At 42.3% G+C, this 15,772-nt stretch overlaps 1 protein-coding gene across 1 annotated transcript in view; it reads left to right on the forward strand.

Annotated features, from left to right (window-relative positions):
• birc6 (baculoviral IAP repeat containing 6) overlaps window positions 1–15,772 on the forward strand; it is a 164,152-nt gene that overhangs the window by 97,497 nt on the left and 50,883 nt on the right. The window contains 2 exon segments of the mRNA XM_039784797.1: window positions 173–337; window positions 925–1,096. Coding sequence (XP_039640731.1) covers window positions 173–337; window positions 925–1,096 — 337 coding nt within the window.

Consider the following 15,772-nt stretch of genomic DNA (forward strand, 5'->3'; position numbering starts at 1 on the left):
AATTTCACGTACCAGTCAAATGCAGCCTTTGTGTTATTACACAGCCACCTTTTTAATACACTGGCAGCCACTTTCCTTAAAAACATAATAAAGTATAAATGAAGTGGTCAGAAATCCCCAACCTGGACCCATCCTTCTAACCCTGTACATTATCTCATGTCTGTGTTGACAGCCGCAGATATCCAGTTGTCACGGTGGGGGGACCAGTGAGGAGCAGCAGCTGTACTGGGCTAAAGGAACTGGTTTTGGGACTGGATCCACTGCCTCAGGCTGGGACGTGGAGCAGGCCCTCACCAAACAACGGCTAGAAGAGGAGCACGTCACCTGTCTACTGCAGGCAAGTCTACCCATCAATGTCACATCGTTTTTAAATCGAGATTTGTAGAACTATGGTCACCTTTAGCTTTACTTAGGACTTTCAAATTAGCCCATCAACACATTGTGTTATATAAAAAACAACATTATTGTGTTTTTCCTATATTTCCCTGGTTATCTTGCTGAGCAGCTGAATTGCCTTTTGGGGCTTTGTGGCCCTGAAATCGGCCTCTCTGGCAGTGCTTAGTCCCAGGCTTTGAGCATGTTGCAGGTGATTACTTTCCAACGAATTTGGATCCCTATGGCATGCCACAACTTAAACCGAGCCCTTAATATGGGCACTGATATATTTTCCTTCTGAATAAAATTACCTCAAATGTCTTCATTAGGATAAAGGTCAATTTGTCTTGAACAGAGAGTTAGTATTTGGTCCGTAGCCAAGTGTACAATGGTGACATAGCATGGTCAAAGACAGAGACTGTCCCAGTTTGGTCCTGCTCCAGAACAGGTCATGTAAAATCTGGACTTACGTGTGTCAATTTAAACCAGATGGACCAGTTTTATTCGTAATTGGTGTTAAAGGATGTCTACATTGTTTTGGGTCACTAGGTCTTGGCAAGTTACATCAACCCAGCAGGCTCCAGCAGTCCCCACAGTGCTGATGGCTCTTCAGCAGACAGCAGAGCCCAGAACAGCTCGGCGCTGCCAGCTGTGCTGCAGGAGTTGTTGAGTCAGTCCTGCCTCATCCCTGCCATGTCCTCCTACCTACGCAACGACTCAGGTAGGCTCCCTGTTTTTACAAATGAAGGGTAAGACACACATCTAGCAAGGCTGAGAACACCGCATTATACATTGGCTTCCACTGGTTGGCTAGTCAGAAATGCTTTAAACCTCTCTGTGGTCACAGAGCACGTGTTTAGGTAATTTACAGTGCCTTGCGAAAGTATTCGCTTGCCGACCGGCACATTTCGGGCTTCTACCACAAAGATATAAGACTGCAATTTTTCTGGATATAAACTGTAATTTTGTGAGAATCAACAACAAGTGGGTCCCAATTATGAAGTGGAACGAAATTCATTGCGCTATTTCAAACTTTTTAACAAATAAAAACTGAAAAAGTGGGCGTGCAAAATTATTCAGCCCCTTTACTTTCAGTGCAGCAAACTCTCTCCAGAAGTTCAGTGAGGATCTCTGAATGATCCAATGTTGACCTAAATGACTAATGATGATAAATAGAATCCAGCTGTGTGTAATCAAGTCTCGGTATAAATGCACCTGCTCTGTGATAGTCTCAAAGGTCCGTTAAAGCCGCGAGAGCATCATGAAGAACAAGGAACACACCAGGCAGGTCCGAGATACTGTTGTTGAGAAGTTTAAAGCCGGATTTGGATACAAAAAGATTTCCCAAGCTTTAAACATCCCAAGGAGCACTGTGCAAGCGATAATATTGAAATGGAAGGAGTATCATCACCACTACAATACTAAGACACGGGCCGTCCCTCTAAACTTTCAGCTCATACAATGAGAAGACTGATCAGAGATGCAGCCAAGAGGCCCATGATCACTCTGGATGAACTGCAGAGATCTACAGCTGAGGTGGGAGACTCTGTCCATAGGACAACAATCAGTCGTATACTGCACAAATCTGGCCTTTATGGAAGAGTGGCAAGAAGAAAGCCATTTCTTAAAGATATCCATAAAAAGTGTTGTTTAAAGTTTGCCAAAAGCCACCTGGGAGACACACCAAACATGTGGAAGAAGGTGCTGTGGTCAGATGAAACCAAAATCGAACTTTTTGGCAACAATGCAAAACGTTATGTTTGGCGTAAAAGCAACACAGCTCATCACCCTGAACACACCATCCCCACTGTCAAACATGGTGGTGGCAGCATCATGGTTTGGGCCTGCTTTTCTTCAGCAGGGACAGGGAAGATGGTTAAAATAATGGGAAGATGGATGGAGCCAAATACAGGACCATTCTGGAAGAAAACCTGATGGAGTCGGCAAAAGACCTGAGACTGGGACGGAGATTTGTCTTCCAACAAGACAATGATCCAAAACATAAAGCAAAATCTACAATGGAATGGTTCACAAATAAACATATCCAGGTGTTAGAATGGCCAAGTCAAAGTCCAGACCTGAATCCAATCGAGAATCTGTGGAAAGAACTGAAAACTGCTGTTCACAAACGCTCCATCCAACCACCTCACTGAGCTCGAGCTGTTTTGCAAGGAGGAATGGGCAAAAATGTCAGTCTCTCGATGTGCAAAACTGATAGAGACATACCCCAAGCGACTTACAGCTGTAATCGCAGCAAAAGGTGGCGCTGCAAAGTATTAACTTAAGGGGGCTGAATAATTTTGCACGCCCAATATTTCAGTTTTTATTTGTTTAAAAGGTTTGAAATATCCAATAAATTTCGTTCCACTTCATGATTGTGTCCCACTTGTTGTTGATTCTTCACAAAAAATTACAGTTTTATATCTTTATGTTTGAGGCCTGAAATGTGGCAAAAGGTCGAAAAGTTCAAGGGGGCCGAATACTTTCGCAAGGCACTGTATGTGTGGCTCTCAAAATCTGATCAAGCAATGGTGTTACAGCCCGCCCGGTGACTGTCATTTTTGGGTGTAATGTTATGTTGTTATTGGAGCTCGCTCGATGACTAATCAATAACCAAGAATGAGCTTTGCTGTGAAATGTAAAGGGGTTTAGTACCAAAAAGGTGGTAGTAGTAGTAGTAGAATTTCCAGGTATGTGCGACACCTTTAACTAACTGATCTGGGCCCGGGGGTGTCCCCCCTATCAAACTGAGCAAAAGCATTGTCATGGAATCTAGCAATGGCAAAACGCAAAACAGTTGAATGGTCACTGGAGAAAGAGATGTTCTTTGCATCACGGCAGAAAATGGTGTATGGAAAATGTGCTTGTCAAAACATAACATGCCACTAGTATTCAAAAGACTTCCATTCCCCACCATAGTCTTTTATTATGTCTATGTACCTTCAGCCAATATATGAGAGAGCAGGATGTGGACCAAAGGAGCTGTCTAAGATGGTTGTGGAGGTTCTTCATTAAGTCATATTAATAAAGATGGCAGCAGCATGCACACACCAGTTTTTTCTTTGTTCCATTACTGTCCTCATCACATCAAATGAATAGACCCACTGATATTCATCTGTTGCTGAAATTGTCTGAATCTTCTTGTCTGTGGATTTCTGCTCATGACATGAAGCGCTGCCAGATGGTGGCCTTTGATGCTGAGATAGTGGATTTGGATGACTCTGGTCTTTGATCTCAATGATCCCTCTCTAGTTCTGAATTATAGGGGAATGTGTGTGTGTGTTTGTTCCTGGGTGCTTTAAAGCATGTGTGTGCAGGGGCGGAGCCAGATGTTATAAATATTCGGGGCTCAGCCCAAACCTGTGGGGATCCAGGGCCATGCTCCATTTACAGCAGCTATTTGCCCTATTTTTCAAGCCATTTGATTATAGAATGCATACAAATCTGTACATTATTTGGGAAAAACATGATAGTTGCCGAGGAAAATAATTATCCTGTAGAGCCTACATCCTGTTTTGTGTTTGTTGTTTAAAGAAGCCTCTCTCTCTCTCTCTCTCTCTCTCTCTCTCTCTCTCTCTCTCTCTCTCTCTCTCTCTCTCTCTCTCTCTCTCTCTCTGTGTGTGTGGATGGTGGTTTGTTGCTAAAAGAAACAGCAGATGGAGCTACAGCATCTGAGGCTGTGCATGTCTTACTGTTAAATCACACTCAAGTCCCAGTAGTATACATTTAAACTGAGACACCATCCAATCATCTTTTTTTTTTTTTTTTTTTCATACTCAAGAATGAAAAGACTAGTCCTTCCACTTTGATTAGTTCTTGTCATGTCATAGTTTTGTTGTAATTAGTGTTCAACAAATTGGACTACTGTGGACTCGAAGGTTTTTCAGAGCGATGTAGGAGCGTGGAGTCTTTAATAAGAGCTTGTTGTGTCATTGCAGTCCAATATGATCCGGTTATCTTTAACTCTGTGGGTTCAATGCTGTGTAAGTGGTGTGGTGCAGCTGTAACCAACTTTATTTTGCACATGCTAAGTAATCCCTCAGTCAGTCAGACCTCTGGCTGAGCAGCAGAGCTCTCGGTACACAGTGGGGTTCAGCACTGGTCAGTTCAGGTCAGTCCACTGCTTCTATCCTGCCTCGGCTCCTCAGGGACCTGCTGGTTATTGGTGCTGGGCTGACCCTTTGTAGTCTGGCTGCAGCGGAGCTTAAAACTACTTTCTCACGGTTGTCACATTTAAGCCACAGAGTGAGCAAAGGAACAAATCACAAACAGCACTTTAGTCCATAACCAGGAGGGTGTGCAATATGGAAAAGGAAATGGCATCAGCATTCTGTTAGATTTTTTTTTTTTTTCTTCAAGCTTATTTCAATAAACAATTTTAGTATAACTTTCCTCCAATAATGTAAAAGGGAAAGAAAAGTCCACTTACTTGCTTTTTCTGAAGCTTTCAACTTCATCTCTTTAGCTCCATACTCTAGTGTAGACACTGTGATGTGGTTAAAAGCTAGTAATGGACCTTGAGTTAAGACTCTTTTTTTGGGTCAACTACTACAATTTTGGCTGACTCTCTCTCTCTCTATCTCTTTTGACAAAATAATCTTATTTTAAGATTGAGTCATCTCAGCCTATAAATTGAGATTAATTTGTCAAACCACTGCAGCTTTTCTCTCTCACATATGAATGCAGCCAAATAGACAACTATCTGTTTTAGGTGGCTGAGCTATAAAATCTCTAATTTGCCAGGATTCAAAAAGCAAGTTTTGTTAAAAAAAAGGGCCTTAAACATGGAGGTTCCCCTTGCTTTTGCCATAAACTAGTAGGTGTGGGGGGAAAAAAAATAATTGAGTTGCAATACTGTATCGATATACAGATGCCAAGTATGGATCTGTTATTATATATGTGTTGGTCAGTTTGTCTGCTTGACAATCCCATTTTTCAGCAATACAATTTAAGTGAGATGATCAAACAGAAATGTTTCTTTATAGACTAAATAGATGTTGACAAAGTTTCCTTTTGGGGACATAATTTGAAATTGGGAAAAATTTGAAGTTGGAAAAAAGGTAATCAATTTCAATATATCGCAGAATATTGCAATATGTTCAAAATTGCAATAACATGGTATCGTGACATAAGTATTGTGATGATATGGTATCGTGAGGCCTCTGGTGATTCCCACCCCTATAAACTAGCTACAGCTGTAGTGATCCAGGGGTGAAATCCTAATGCAGTCATTATCCAGAGAACTATTCCTAACAGTTTCCATTAGCTCTCTGTGTTGAGTTTGGATAGAACTGATTCCATGCAGTAAGAGACCTGCAGATCTTAGCATCAGTGTTCTACCCTCCCATTACCACTGTGTGCTGTGGCTTATCAGCCCAGAGCCCGTTGCAGCTGAATGTGTGCCACCTCTTTGTGCCTAATGCTCTTGGAGTATCTCTCTGTGTGCATGCTAGTGTATCCTGATCTGCCCCTGGTCTCATAATTAAATAACAGCTGATAAAAAGCATTGTGAGTGTTGTAATTGGTCCTCATTATCTGGTAAATGCCTCTGACACACAGTTACATGTGTGTGAGTGCAATATGAAGTTAATAGCCCCTTGTTTGATAATGTATCACCACATGCTTTGTTGAAACATAGCCTTACTGATGACACATTTTTCTTTTTAAAAAAGCTATGCGTTTACCACTTAATTCAATTACAAATGCCATGATACTAGCCCGTTGCATGTAGCTAATTAGAGTCATGGTGCATCCAGTGGAATGAAATGTGGGGGTATCATCGGACCACCTTATGTATGAAAGCCAGTTGCCCAGAAGCTCTGAGCTGTCAATAAATGTCACCTGACCTGACTGCCTGCCTCCAAATTGCTTGGTGGGTAAAAGAAGAAGAGCTTCTGTTTATTAGAGTGTGTGTACATGTTATCGTCTGCATTGGTTGCAGTATGCATGGCTGGTCAGAAAAAGAGTGACGCCATGTTGTTGCCTTTGCTTTTGAGCACACATATCACCATCCCTGGTTAGTTTGTTCTAAATTTGTTATAAGATTTCCACTAGAGCCTGACCCTTTTAATAATCAGCAGTCCAAATTATCTGCAGATATTAGCTTATCACATATATCCTATGTTTGCATAATATGGCTAATGTGTAAAAACAAATGCAAATGTGGGAAACGTATGTTAAGAAACAGTGTCACCATCACATAGTTTGTCCACCAGAGATTACTGAAAGATGTATTTTTACACTATAAAATGACCCACTCACCGCAAATCTTTAATAACCAAACGTATGGGATCCATACCAAATATGTTTTTGTAATTTGTGTTCATGTTAAAAACATAAGATGTTGTGTAACAAATATTGGGCAATATACAGTACCAGTCAATAGTTTGGACACGCTTTCTCATTCACTTGAATGGGAAACCGTGTCCAAGGTTTTGACTGGTACTGTATTGTACCTGGATTTTTTTTTTTAACTCTCACAATAAGCTGCTTCCTTCAGATCTGTGGAGATCAGGAGGCTCCTGAGCTCCCTGAGGAACAGGAAGCCCTGAATAAACCTGCTCTTCTATACTCAACCATACACCCGGTAACTCCACTAAGGCCATAATGATACAGACTGCTGTATGTCTTTATGCTCACATACGTAGCTTACTTCAAATGGAAATATTCAGCTCTAGGTCAAGGGTAGTCCAAAAACACAGTCAATATTCTGGAGGAGATTAAGGGCGTTTTCACACCTGTAGTTCGTTTGTTTTGGTCCGAATCAGGTGGTGAGTTAGAAAAGCTTACCTGTAGCTGATAATGGTAGCCCATTTGATGATGTTCTCAAGTCCGTCTCTCCTAATGCTTTTGGTAAGGGCTTTCTAAGTAGAAGTGTACATTGGTGTAAGTCGGTTCATATCAATCAGGTGAGCTAAAAAGCTGAAATTGTTCCATTACTTCTGACACCTCTCAAACACCCCACAGAGCTGGTCAAACTCAGGAACCAGAGCTCTTTGTACACAAATACTGTGACCCAATATAGGCTACATCAGCACTAATATGTTTTCACTTTTAAACAGCCTTTTAGGCTCTGTATCAGAGATGATAACAACGCATATCCCATAACCATTCAGATACACCAGGTATGTGTGTGTCTGTGTAAACAGGAAGCAGATTGTCTGACGTTACTCTGCGGTTGAAAATCATGGATGTAGAAGTTGAAAATACAGAAAATACTTAGGAGAAAGAACAACAATGGTGAAAAGTAAGATGTATCACCTTGGAGCGATGACGAGGCGTAAATGTAGCAAAAAATATTCATTTTTTAACCAAAACATAAAAGTGTAGATGTAGCCTTAAACACAAGAGAACCAAGGAACTTGACAGTTAACAGTTCTGGGCTGTAGTAAACACTTGGACTCTATGGACGTGAATTCACTGCAACGCCATTATCACCCCACCTCCCTTAGAGAAATAAAGCCCTTCCACCTGGAGCCTCATTTCTCCTAACTACCACCACCACTTTTTATTTGCCCTTTAGTCTTACCTTGCCTACCAGCACGCAGGCCTTTATTTCTAGCTGCTGTTCCCCCTTCAGCCCCATCAGCCATGCTCCACATTAATCATCTGTGCCTTGGCTAAGCCTTTTGGGATACATTACGGTTTCCCACCGTCGCTTGGCGCTCCATCACAGGAAGCTAAGCCATTAGTGAGACATAATACCTTTTGAATGTCACCACAATACTAATTTATCTTAATTGAAGAATGAATTTCGTTCATGTTTTGTTTGACACTAATTGGTTTCTAGATCTGATGTGGGATTTTTTTTTGCGTTTGTATTATATTTAGCATTACATCTCTTCCGTTCGGCACCTTGATTGCCCTTTTTTTTTTACTCATCCGTGACAGACAAGATTTAAAGTAAATCTCAGCTGCAGCAGGCGACACCACTTAGGTAATGGCTATTTTGGTCCATCAGTCATGTTGAGTGGGCGTGCGCATGATGTTGGAGGGTAATCTGAACACGACTGGCCTGTTGGAGGGTGGTTGGTAATGATTCATCACTCCAGATGTGATCGAGACCATGGGGAACAGAAGGCGATCGGTGCACTGCTGGACAGCCGTTTGTGTTTACGGAGCTCCCCTGCTGTTGAATAAGTGTGTCTTGTGTGAACAGTGGGGTTTCATTAGTAAAGGATTCTGATTATTTTCATTTAGAATTTCAGAGATTACCCATCCTGGTAAGAAGAGTGGTTTTGACAGAAGTGCTTGACCTCACGCACAGAAAAGGATTTCTATGTACAGATTCGAACACACCTTTATTCATTACCACTTCTTCCCGGTGGATTTGTAATTTATTGCTGCTCACCCGTGAAAATGTTTATTTTATTACCACAGGCTTTTCTCCTTCCAGTTGAAATGGGTAGATAGGCTCTTTGAAGTGAGTGGGGGTAGAAGGTGGGGTGCCACCACCAGTGATCTTCATTGTAATTAAGTCATGGTGTGCTTCTTCTCCCTATCTGTGGCTTTCAGTTGCGATGTAGCATGCATCAGCCAGCAGGGGCAAACCTTTTTTTATGCAATTATGAACATATAACCATAAAGATGCCTTTTGATTCCCAATCGGCTTCTGAGAAGCCTAACTTTTCATTAAAGCATGACGACTCCTGCTGCATATGTAATTAAATAACCCCTGTGATGATCCTCCCTCTTTCTCAGTTATCCTTTCACACTCACTCTTTGGGCTTTCTCACAGATAAGGCTCAAGGCTATCCTTATTGATATGCTTTGATGTTTATTGTTTAATTATCCCCTATTGCACAATACATCTAGACTTTATTCAAATATACTGTATATAAAAAACCTTTTTGATACACGAAAAGGATTGGTGACACTACCCAGTAATAAACATGAACAAATCAATCCCCACTTCAAAATATGGACAGAGATGCAGAGTAGAAGGAAAGGCCCAGTTTCATTTTACATGTAAATCAGTCACATGATTGATTTAATGACAAGTTGATCTGGTTCTTTTATTTCTTGCTGATGTAACTGTGCTCTTTTTAATACAAAACCTTCCTTTTTTAGGGTTTTCACATTTTGGAGGTTTCTTAAAGTAACATTTCTAGAAATTCATCCTCAACATGAGTTGTTGGACGTTTTTTTCCTAAATAGAAATTGGTGTATTGTTGATGGTTATTTGTGGGTTGAGGGCATTTTTAAAACGGCAGGTATTGTTGGTGATGACAGTACTGCCCAGAGCCATGTTTCTTAGGAAGGGAACCCTTTTAACAAGGACCCTGAAGTTACAGTCAAACATGTTTTTTCCCCCCAAAGACTGATTAGATATTAGGGAGTGGCCGATTAATCTGTCTGATTAATGCCAATTTGACATAATCTGCATCGGCAAGTGCCCGGTTTCACAAGGCAGACATATCTGCAAGCAGCCTTGTCAGTGTGGCTGCTGCAGAACCAGAGAAGTTAGCGCTCCCCCTTGTGTCAGTCTCTCCATTCTACGGGAAGACTTCAGCGTCACGGTAGCTTTCAACCAGTCAAACTAATTTACAGGGCTCGAGGTGTAATTTTCAAAATGTTTTTTCAGTTTTCAGAACTATGCTGCGAGTTACGCTACAACTAAACCGATACAATGCGAAAAATAACTGTTCAATAAATATTAATTTAAGTTCAACAATGTTGTGTCTTGTTTGTTACTATTAAATTGTTTTATTTTATCAGATGCAAAAAAACAACAACATCCACATGATATCAGCATTAAATATCGGCCATTCACCGCTCTGCTCTCTAAATATTGGCCTCGGCCATTGAAAAACCCATATTGGTCGACCACTATTGGATATGGTGGCCAACGGTGTCTTCAGGGAAGCTTCCCAGCATTGCTCTTACTTCTCTCTCTGCTTTTAATCATGTTGCCTAAAAGCCCTGCAATGCCATTAGCAATTACAGTCCCACCAGCTTGAAAATGAAGTAAAAATAAATGGAAAGCCTCAGTGTTGTCCACAAGACTACCTTGTTTGGCTAATCATTCCAGTGAGTTCAGCAGTCCAAGAAAATGAGATCAAGTGGAAGTTTGTATTTCCTATCAGGCCACAGGGGGGTCAGTCCTGGCTGGATGTTTGCTCGTGTCCATCTGCCTCTGCTCACCCTGGTCCCAGCATATCCCTGTTTCTGCCATGTTTTCCAGCCCTTTGTTATCTCCCCAGCTCATGGCTGTGACTTGGCAGTATGGCTTCTTTGTCTTCAGCCTTATCCAGTCTGTCCATTTTCCTCCTCCTCCTCTCTCTGGGGAAGATATTCATGTCACTACTGTACCCAACACGTGTCACTTTCTAATTGACCTGTCCTTCCAGACTACTCACTTCCTCCTATTTTGTAGAAGTCTTTTCGATGGCAGTCCTTTATCCTATATGTTGGCACTTCACAGTGTGGTGTAGATGTAAACAAAAACAATTACAAAGAGGTTAAGGAATGTGCCAATGATGCCTAACATGGCCAAGATGGACTCCTCCTGCTCCTCCTTGACCTCCAGTGCCTGCACATCCTCAAGGGTGATGACTGTGGTGCCCATGATCCTGATGCTCACCTAACCTGGCAGGAGGACACTTATCTGGAATAAAATGAAATCATGGAGACCATGTCAGAAGTTGTCACACATGCATAGAAAACAACAACAGAACTTCTAATTCAGGTCTGAATTACCACGCTGCTTCCAAGGCTTAGCATTGCGTCTTTTGTCTTCCTGCTAATCTACCAGTTTTTGCACAAATCACAGTCCGAAACAGCTCTGTGTAAGGGCAGCCCCGCCAACGTAATCCTCCCACCAGAAGGAAATCAATCGTTAATCAAACCAAACAATGGCCATGCAGAGCGTAGAGCAGATTAGTCTGTGAACACCAGTGTTTCTGAGCTGTCATAGCTTAAAGCCAAGCTGCTTGACAACGGCAAGCTCGTAGTCAGCTCTCACTCAGCCTCATCCTGGGATTATCTGCAATCAAACTCTTAAATTACCACCAGTAACGCTCAGTGGCGTTCACCCGTGTCAAAAAACATGATTTATTTCTGCCGTTTAGAGCCCCCTTACACCCTCACCTCTTTTCACATGCCGTAAATGATTAACCACCCCAGGTCCTTGTAAGTAGTTATTCTAAGCACAATTCCCACCTTCCCTATGGATGAGTCTTAGAAGGTAAGGAGCAGGAGATGGTGTTGACTCCAACAGAAATATGTGAGCAAAAAGGTAAACTTGGCTCAGGCTCATATGGGAATGGAATACAATCGTGCTCATCCACCTGAACTCATGTCAACATGCAGTATAGATTTCACTAAATTCACTGCAATTCAAGAAATAAACGACGGAATAAAGAAAAAGGGGCTTACCCTAAGGCGTCTAAGGTGTAAAACGCCATAATCCAGCATGCTTTTGGGATCTTCAGTGGAAAACCATGGCTTTAAAGGCATGCCACATGTGGAGAGAGGGAGAAGGGGGGAGAGAATGGCTACGTAGCCACAGTCCCAGTGCCTGCGAGCAACAGACAAAGTGACAGAGAGAGGAATAGGAGGTAGCAGTGCCACGGTGACTTTGCTGTGCTCAGCAGCGCTTCCAGTGAAAACCTTCTTGTGTCACTTCTCCACTCCTCCAGTCAATAGCGCCACCTCTCAGGTTCAGCAACCCACGCCCCCCCAACTTCCCTTTTGATTAAGTTCCCCCTCACAAGTCTTTGCAGTCTGTTTTTATCAGCGGATGTGCATTTCTGCTGCTAAAGCCCTAGCAGCCTCTTTTGAGGGGCGAGGAGATACCCTCTCCCCATTTGCCCTCTCCAGCCTCCCTACTGTTCCTTCCATCCTTTCGGTCTACTTTCTCTCTTGACTTCCCTGTCACTCCTTTTCCAAAACTCCTCCACACCACGTCTCAACTACCCTCCCCAGCGTATCAGTAAATCTACACACCCCCTCGTTCTGTAGTTTCCCTTCCGTTTGCTTCCTACTCCTCTGGGGAACAGTGCAATTAGTGCCTTTCAAAAAAGCCTCTTGCCCATCACTGAAGCCCCCATGCCAACACTATGCATGATTATGTCTGTAGGATTAGTTGATGATGTCTCGGTGACACCCAGCCTCTGCTGAGCTTGGTAAGAATGGGCACGTCCCCCTGAATTAGTCGAGTCTGGCATGTGATATTCCAGAAGAGGAGGAAAAGCTGTAAAATCCCATGGAGCAAACGTCTGTAGAGAGGCAAAGGCAGCAGCAGACAGTCGCCATGGCAAAATGGATCTACATCTACTGCCAATGACAGCAGCGTTACGCTAGGTCTCCAACACCAGTTAGTCTCCGTGGGAGGAATGTGCATTGCATAACCAAGCAGAATGATGGCGAGGGAGGGAGGACGGATTCTGATGGCCGTGGCAATGAAGGAGAATGAGAGGGGTAGAGAGGAGGAGGAGGGAGGGGTGAACGACATTGCTCATGCTTGTCTTCTCTCCCACTGCTGTGGGGGCTGGTGGAGCACACACCCGTGCAGCTACCGCCTAAAAAAACACAAAAACAAAAAAGGAGGTGAATTCAGCCCCGCCGTACCACTCTGCTCTCAGTTCAGTCGAGCCCATCATCGGCTGCTGTTATTCTGGCAGACCTGGGGAGAGGGGAGGAGTGCAGGAGGAGGAGGTGGCAACAATAGGCAGCTGGGAAATAAAGTGGTCGAGCTTGGGTGGAAGACAAAGGGAGAGGCTGTGGGGAGATGTGGGGGTCTGCGTGCAGTTTGATATTTATCTCCAAAGAGTAGCTTCTGAAAGACACCATGCCTGCTGAGCTGTTGTCAGCTCCACACACACACACACACACACACACACACACACACACACACACACACACACACACAATTTTCTTGCCTTTTTATTTCCTAATTATACCTCTCTGTGCTATACCCTCTGCTCCTATGCTTTGTGAAATCTATGTCAGCACCAAGTTTAGTTACTTTTGGTTAGTTTCTGCCAGCTCCATGCTAAATTGTTGTGTATGTCAACAGGCCTCTGATCCGGTCAGCTCATTTTTCCCAGCGTTATGACTCTCACGTCTCTCTCCTTCTCTCTCCCTCACATCATCCGTGGGTTTTATTTCTGTTCAAGTGGGCTCAAATGTGCTCCTTCAGCCATAAGCCCAGGATAATGCATTGTATGTACAAGATCCATTTTGTTGAGAAGTCAACAGGGCGGTGCCTGCTGGACAGGTATCACAATTATTGTTTTGATGTTGACATCATAACAGCTTAGTAAACCGACCTCAACATTCATAATGACTTAAATAGGCTTTAAGAGCTAATTAACTAAGACAGTGAAGCCATCTGTTCATGCTTGATTAATGCCAGTTATGTCTCAAACTCCATTCTGCATGCTCTTCTTGCCAAAACAAATAATCACTCACAAACCGTAGGATTGAACTCCTCTTCAAGAGTTACAGGTTCACAATAGACAACCATAGTTCAGAGCCAAATTTGGTGTAAAAAGAAGTGAACACTATGAAGACCTTGTCTTTATAGTGTTCTTCTTTTTACTTAGGTTTTTTCAAAAAGTAAAAAATCTATTTAAAAAATTAAGGCCAGAATACACTGTGGCATTCATCTTACAAATCCAAAAAAGGTTTCCTTTTGTAGTCTTTTGAGACTATCACCTCGTAATGACCATGGCTTAAGAGAACCCACTAGTTAACCATTGGTGATAGGATAACCAGGGCAGGAGGGCTGCAACCAACCATTTGTTTTCCTTTCATCTGAAAAATGATTTTGAAACCTCACATTTTCCCAAAGCCCACTGTGACATTTTTGGATGTCTTTTATTTTTTTTTAGACCAATAGTCCAAACCTTAAAGATTTAGAGATTACGTGGCCGTGTTGGCTCAGTGGGTAGAGCAGGCGCACATATACGGAGAGGTTCATGCCTCGATGCAGAGTCCAGGGTTTGAGTCCGACCTGTGATTTCCTGCATGTCTTCCCCTCTCTGTCTTTCTCTCCTAGCTGTCTTATCAAATAAAGGCCCAAAAAATAAATCTTAAAAAAAAATTACTAGGGGTGGCCCAAATAGTAGACTATTCTGCTTAGGGCTGGACCCAAATATTCGTTCGGTGGGTTGGTATTCGATTTGAAAATTTGACATTCGAATATTAATATATATATATATTTTTTTACCCGTTATTATCAATCTAAATTAATCTACTGCGAAATATAGGAGACTTTGAGATTTTACTGGGGCGTCACGTCACATGCCCCAGTTAAAACGCCCATGAGTTGAACGTAATTACCGTCACGATTCAGCGAAAAGAAGACAAAAATGCCGAAGGCTTCATCTGTGTGGGAGAACTTTAAAGTAAGTGAGGACAAGACAAAGGCAGAGTATCAGATATGCAATTTGAAACTGGCCTACCACAACAGCACATCAAGCTTGAGAAATCACCTGAGTTCTGTAAGTAGAACGAGCTGCTTTTATCCGCCATTTACACGTGATAAAAATGTGCACTTAATTTTCATGGAAAATAACGTGACTTGCGAATAGGCTACGGCAGTTAATGACGAACAGTAAAAACGTAGCCTACTGTAGTAACAGTTGTCCTGCAACAACAAAGCAGTTGCTTCATCTCGCTTGTTTCTTTTACCGTGAAAAAAAGCTGCCTTCAGGTGCGGTTTGGAAATGTTGGTTTCCCTCGCCAATGCGGCCGCCACCGAAGCTTCGAATATTCGCTGTTGAAAAGCACCTAGGGTTCGAAGATCAAAAACTGGTATTCGGTACAGCCCTAATTCTGCTATTCGATCTAAGGAGTCTGTTTCGACTGCCAATGCAATTGAATTAATGAAAGGTTGTTTTCATTAAGTGTTGTGTTAATTAGGGCCAAAAGTTCTGTTTAGCACAATGAAAAGCAAGCCAGCTAACTAAGTGACATGTTCTGTCTGCCTATTTTTCTACATAAATCTTAAACGGAGTGGGCAAAAATACAACTGCCAACTGGTGGCGCTGGGTGCATATTGACTTTTTTGTCTGTGTGGAAAAAATGCAAGCCAATGTTGAAAATGAAAAGAATGATTCAACCATCTGTTGACTACAGACAAGACTAAAAAACCCAGAAAATGTATTATTTTGTTTACACATTGAAGAAACACATGAACAACACTGAAATCCTGAAGCTGTAATTATTTTTGAAATATGCTACAGTACTGTGAAATATACTCTCCATTGTCTCAGTGGCCAATTCTTTTCTTTTTTTGTTGTTGATTGTTTGTTTTGTGCAGGACCAACCAGACTACACAAAATGGTTACCAACAGCCAAAGTCCATCAAGCCCCAGACTCGAGGTGCTTTGATGCTTAATTCAGCTGTGATGGCTCCACCATCAAGAATAATAATCCTCTGATTTAGCCA

The sequence above is a fragment of the Perca fluviatilis genome, chromosome 19 (genome assembly GCF_010015445.1).
Source record: "Perca fluviatilis chromosome 19, GENO_Pfluv_1.0, whole genome shotgun sequence".
Lineage (NCBI taxonomy): Eukaryota > Metazoa > Chordata > Actinopteri > Perciformes > Percidae > Perca > Perca fluviatilis.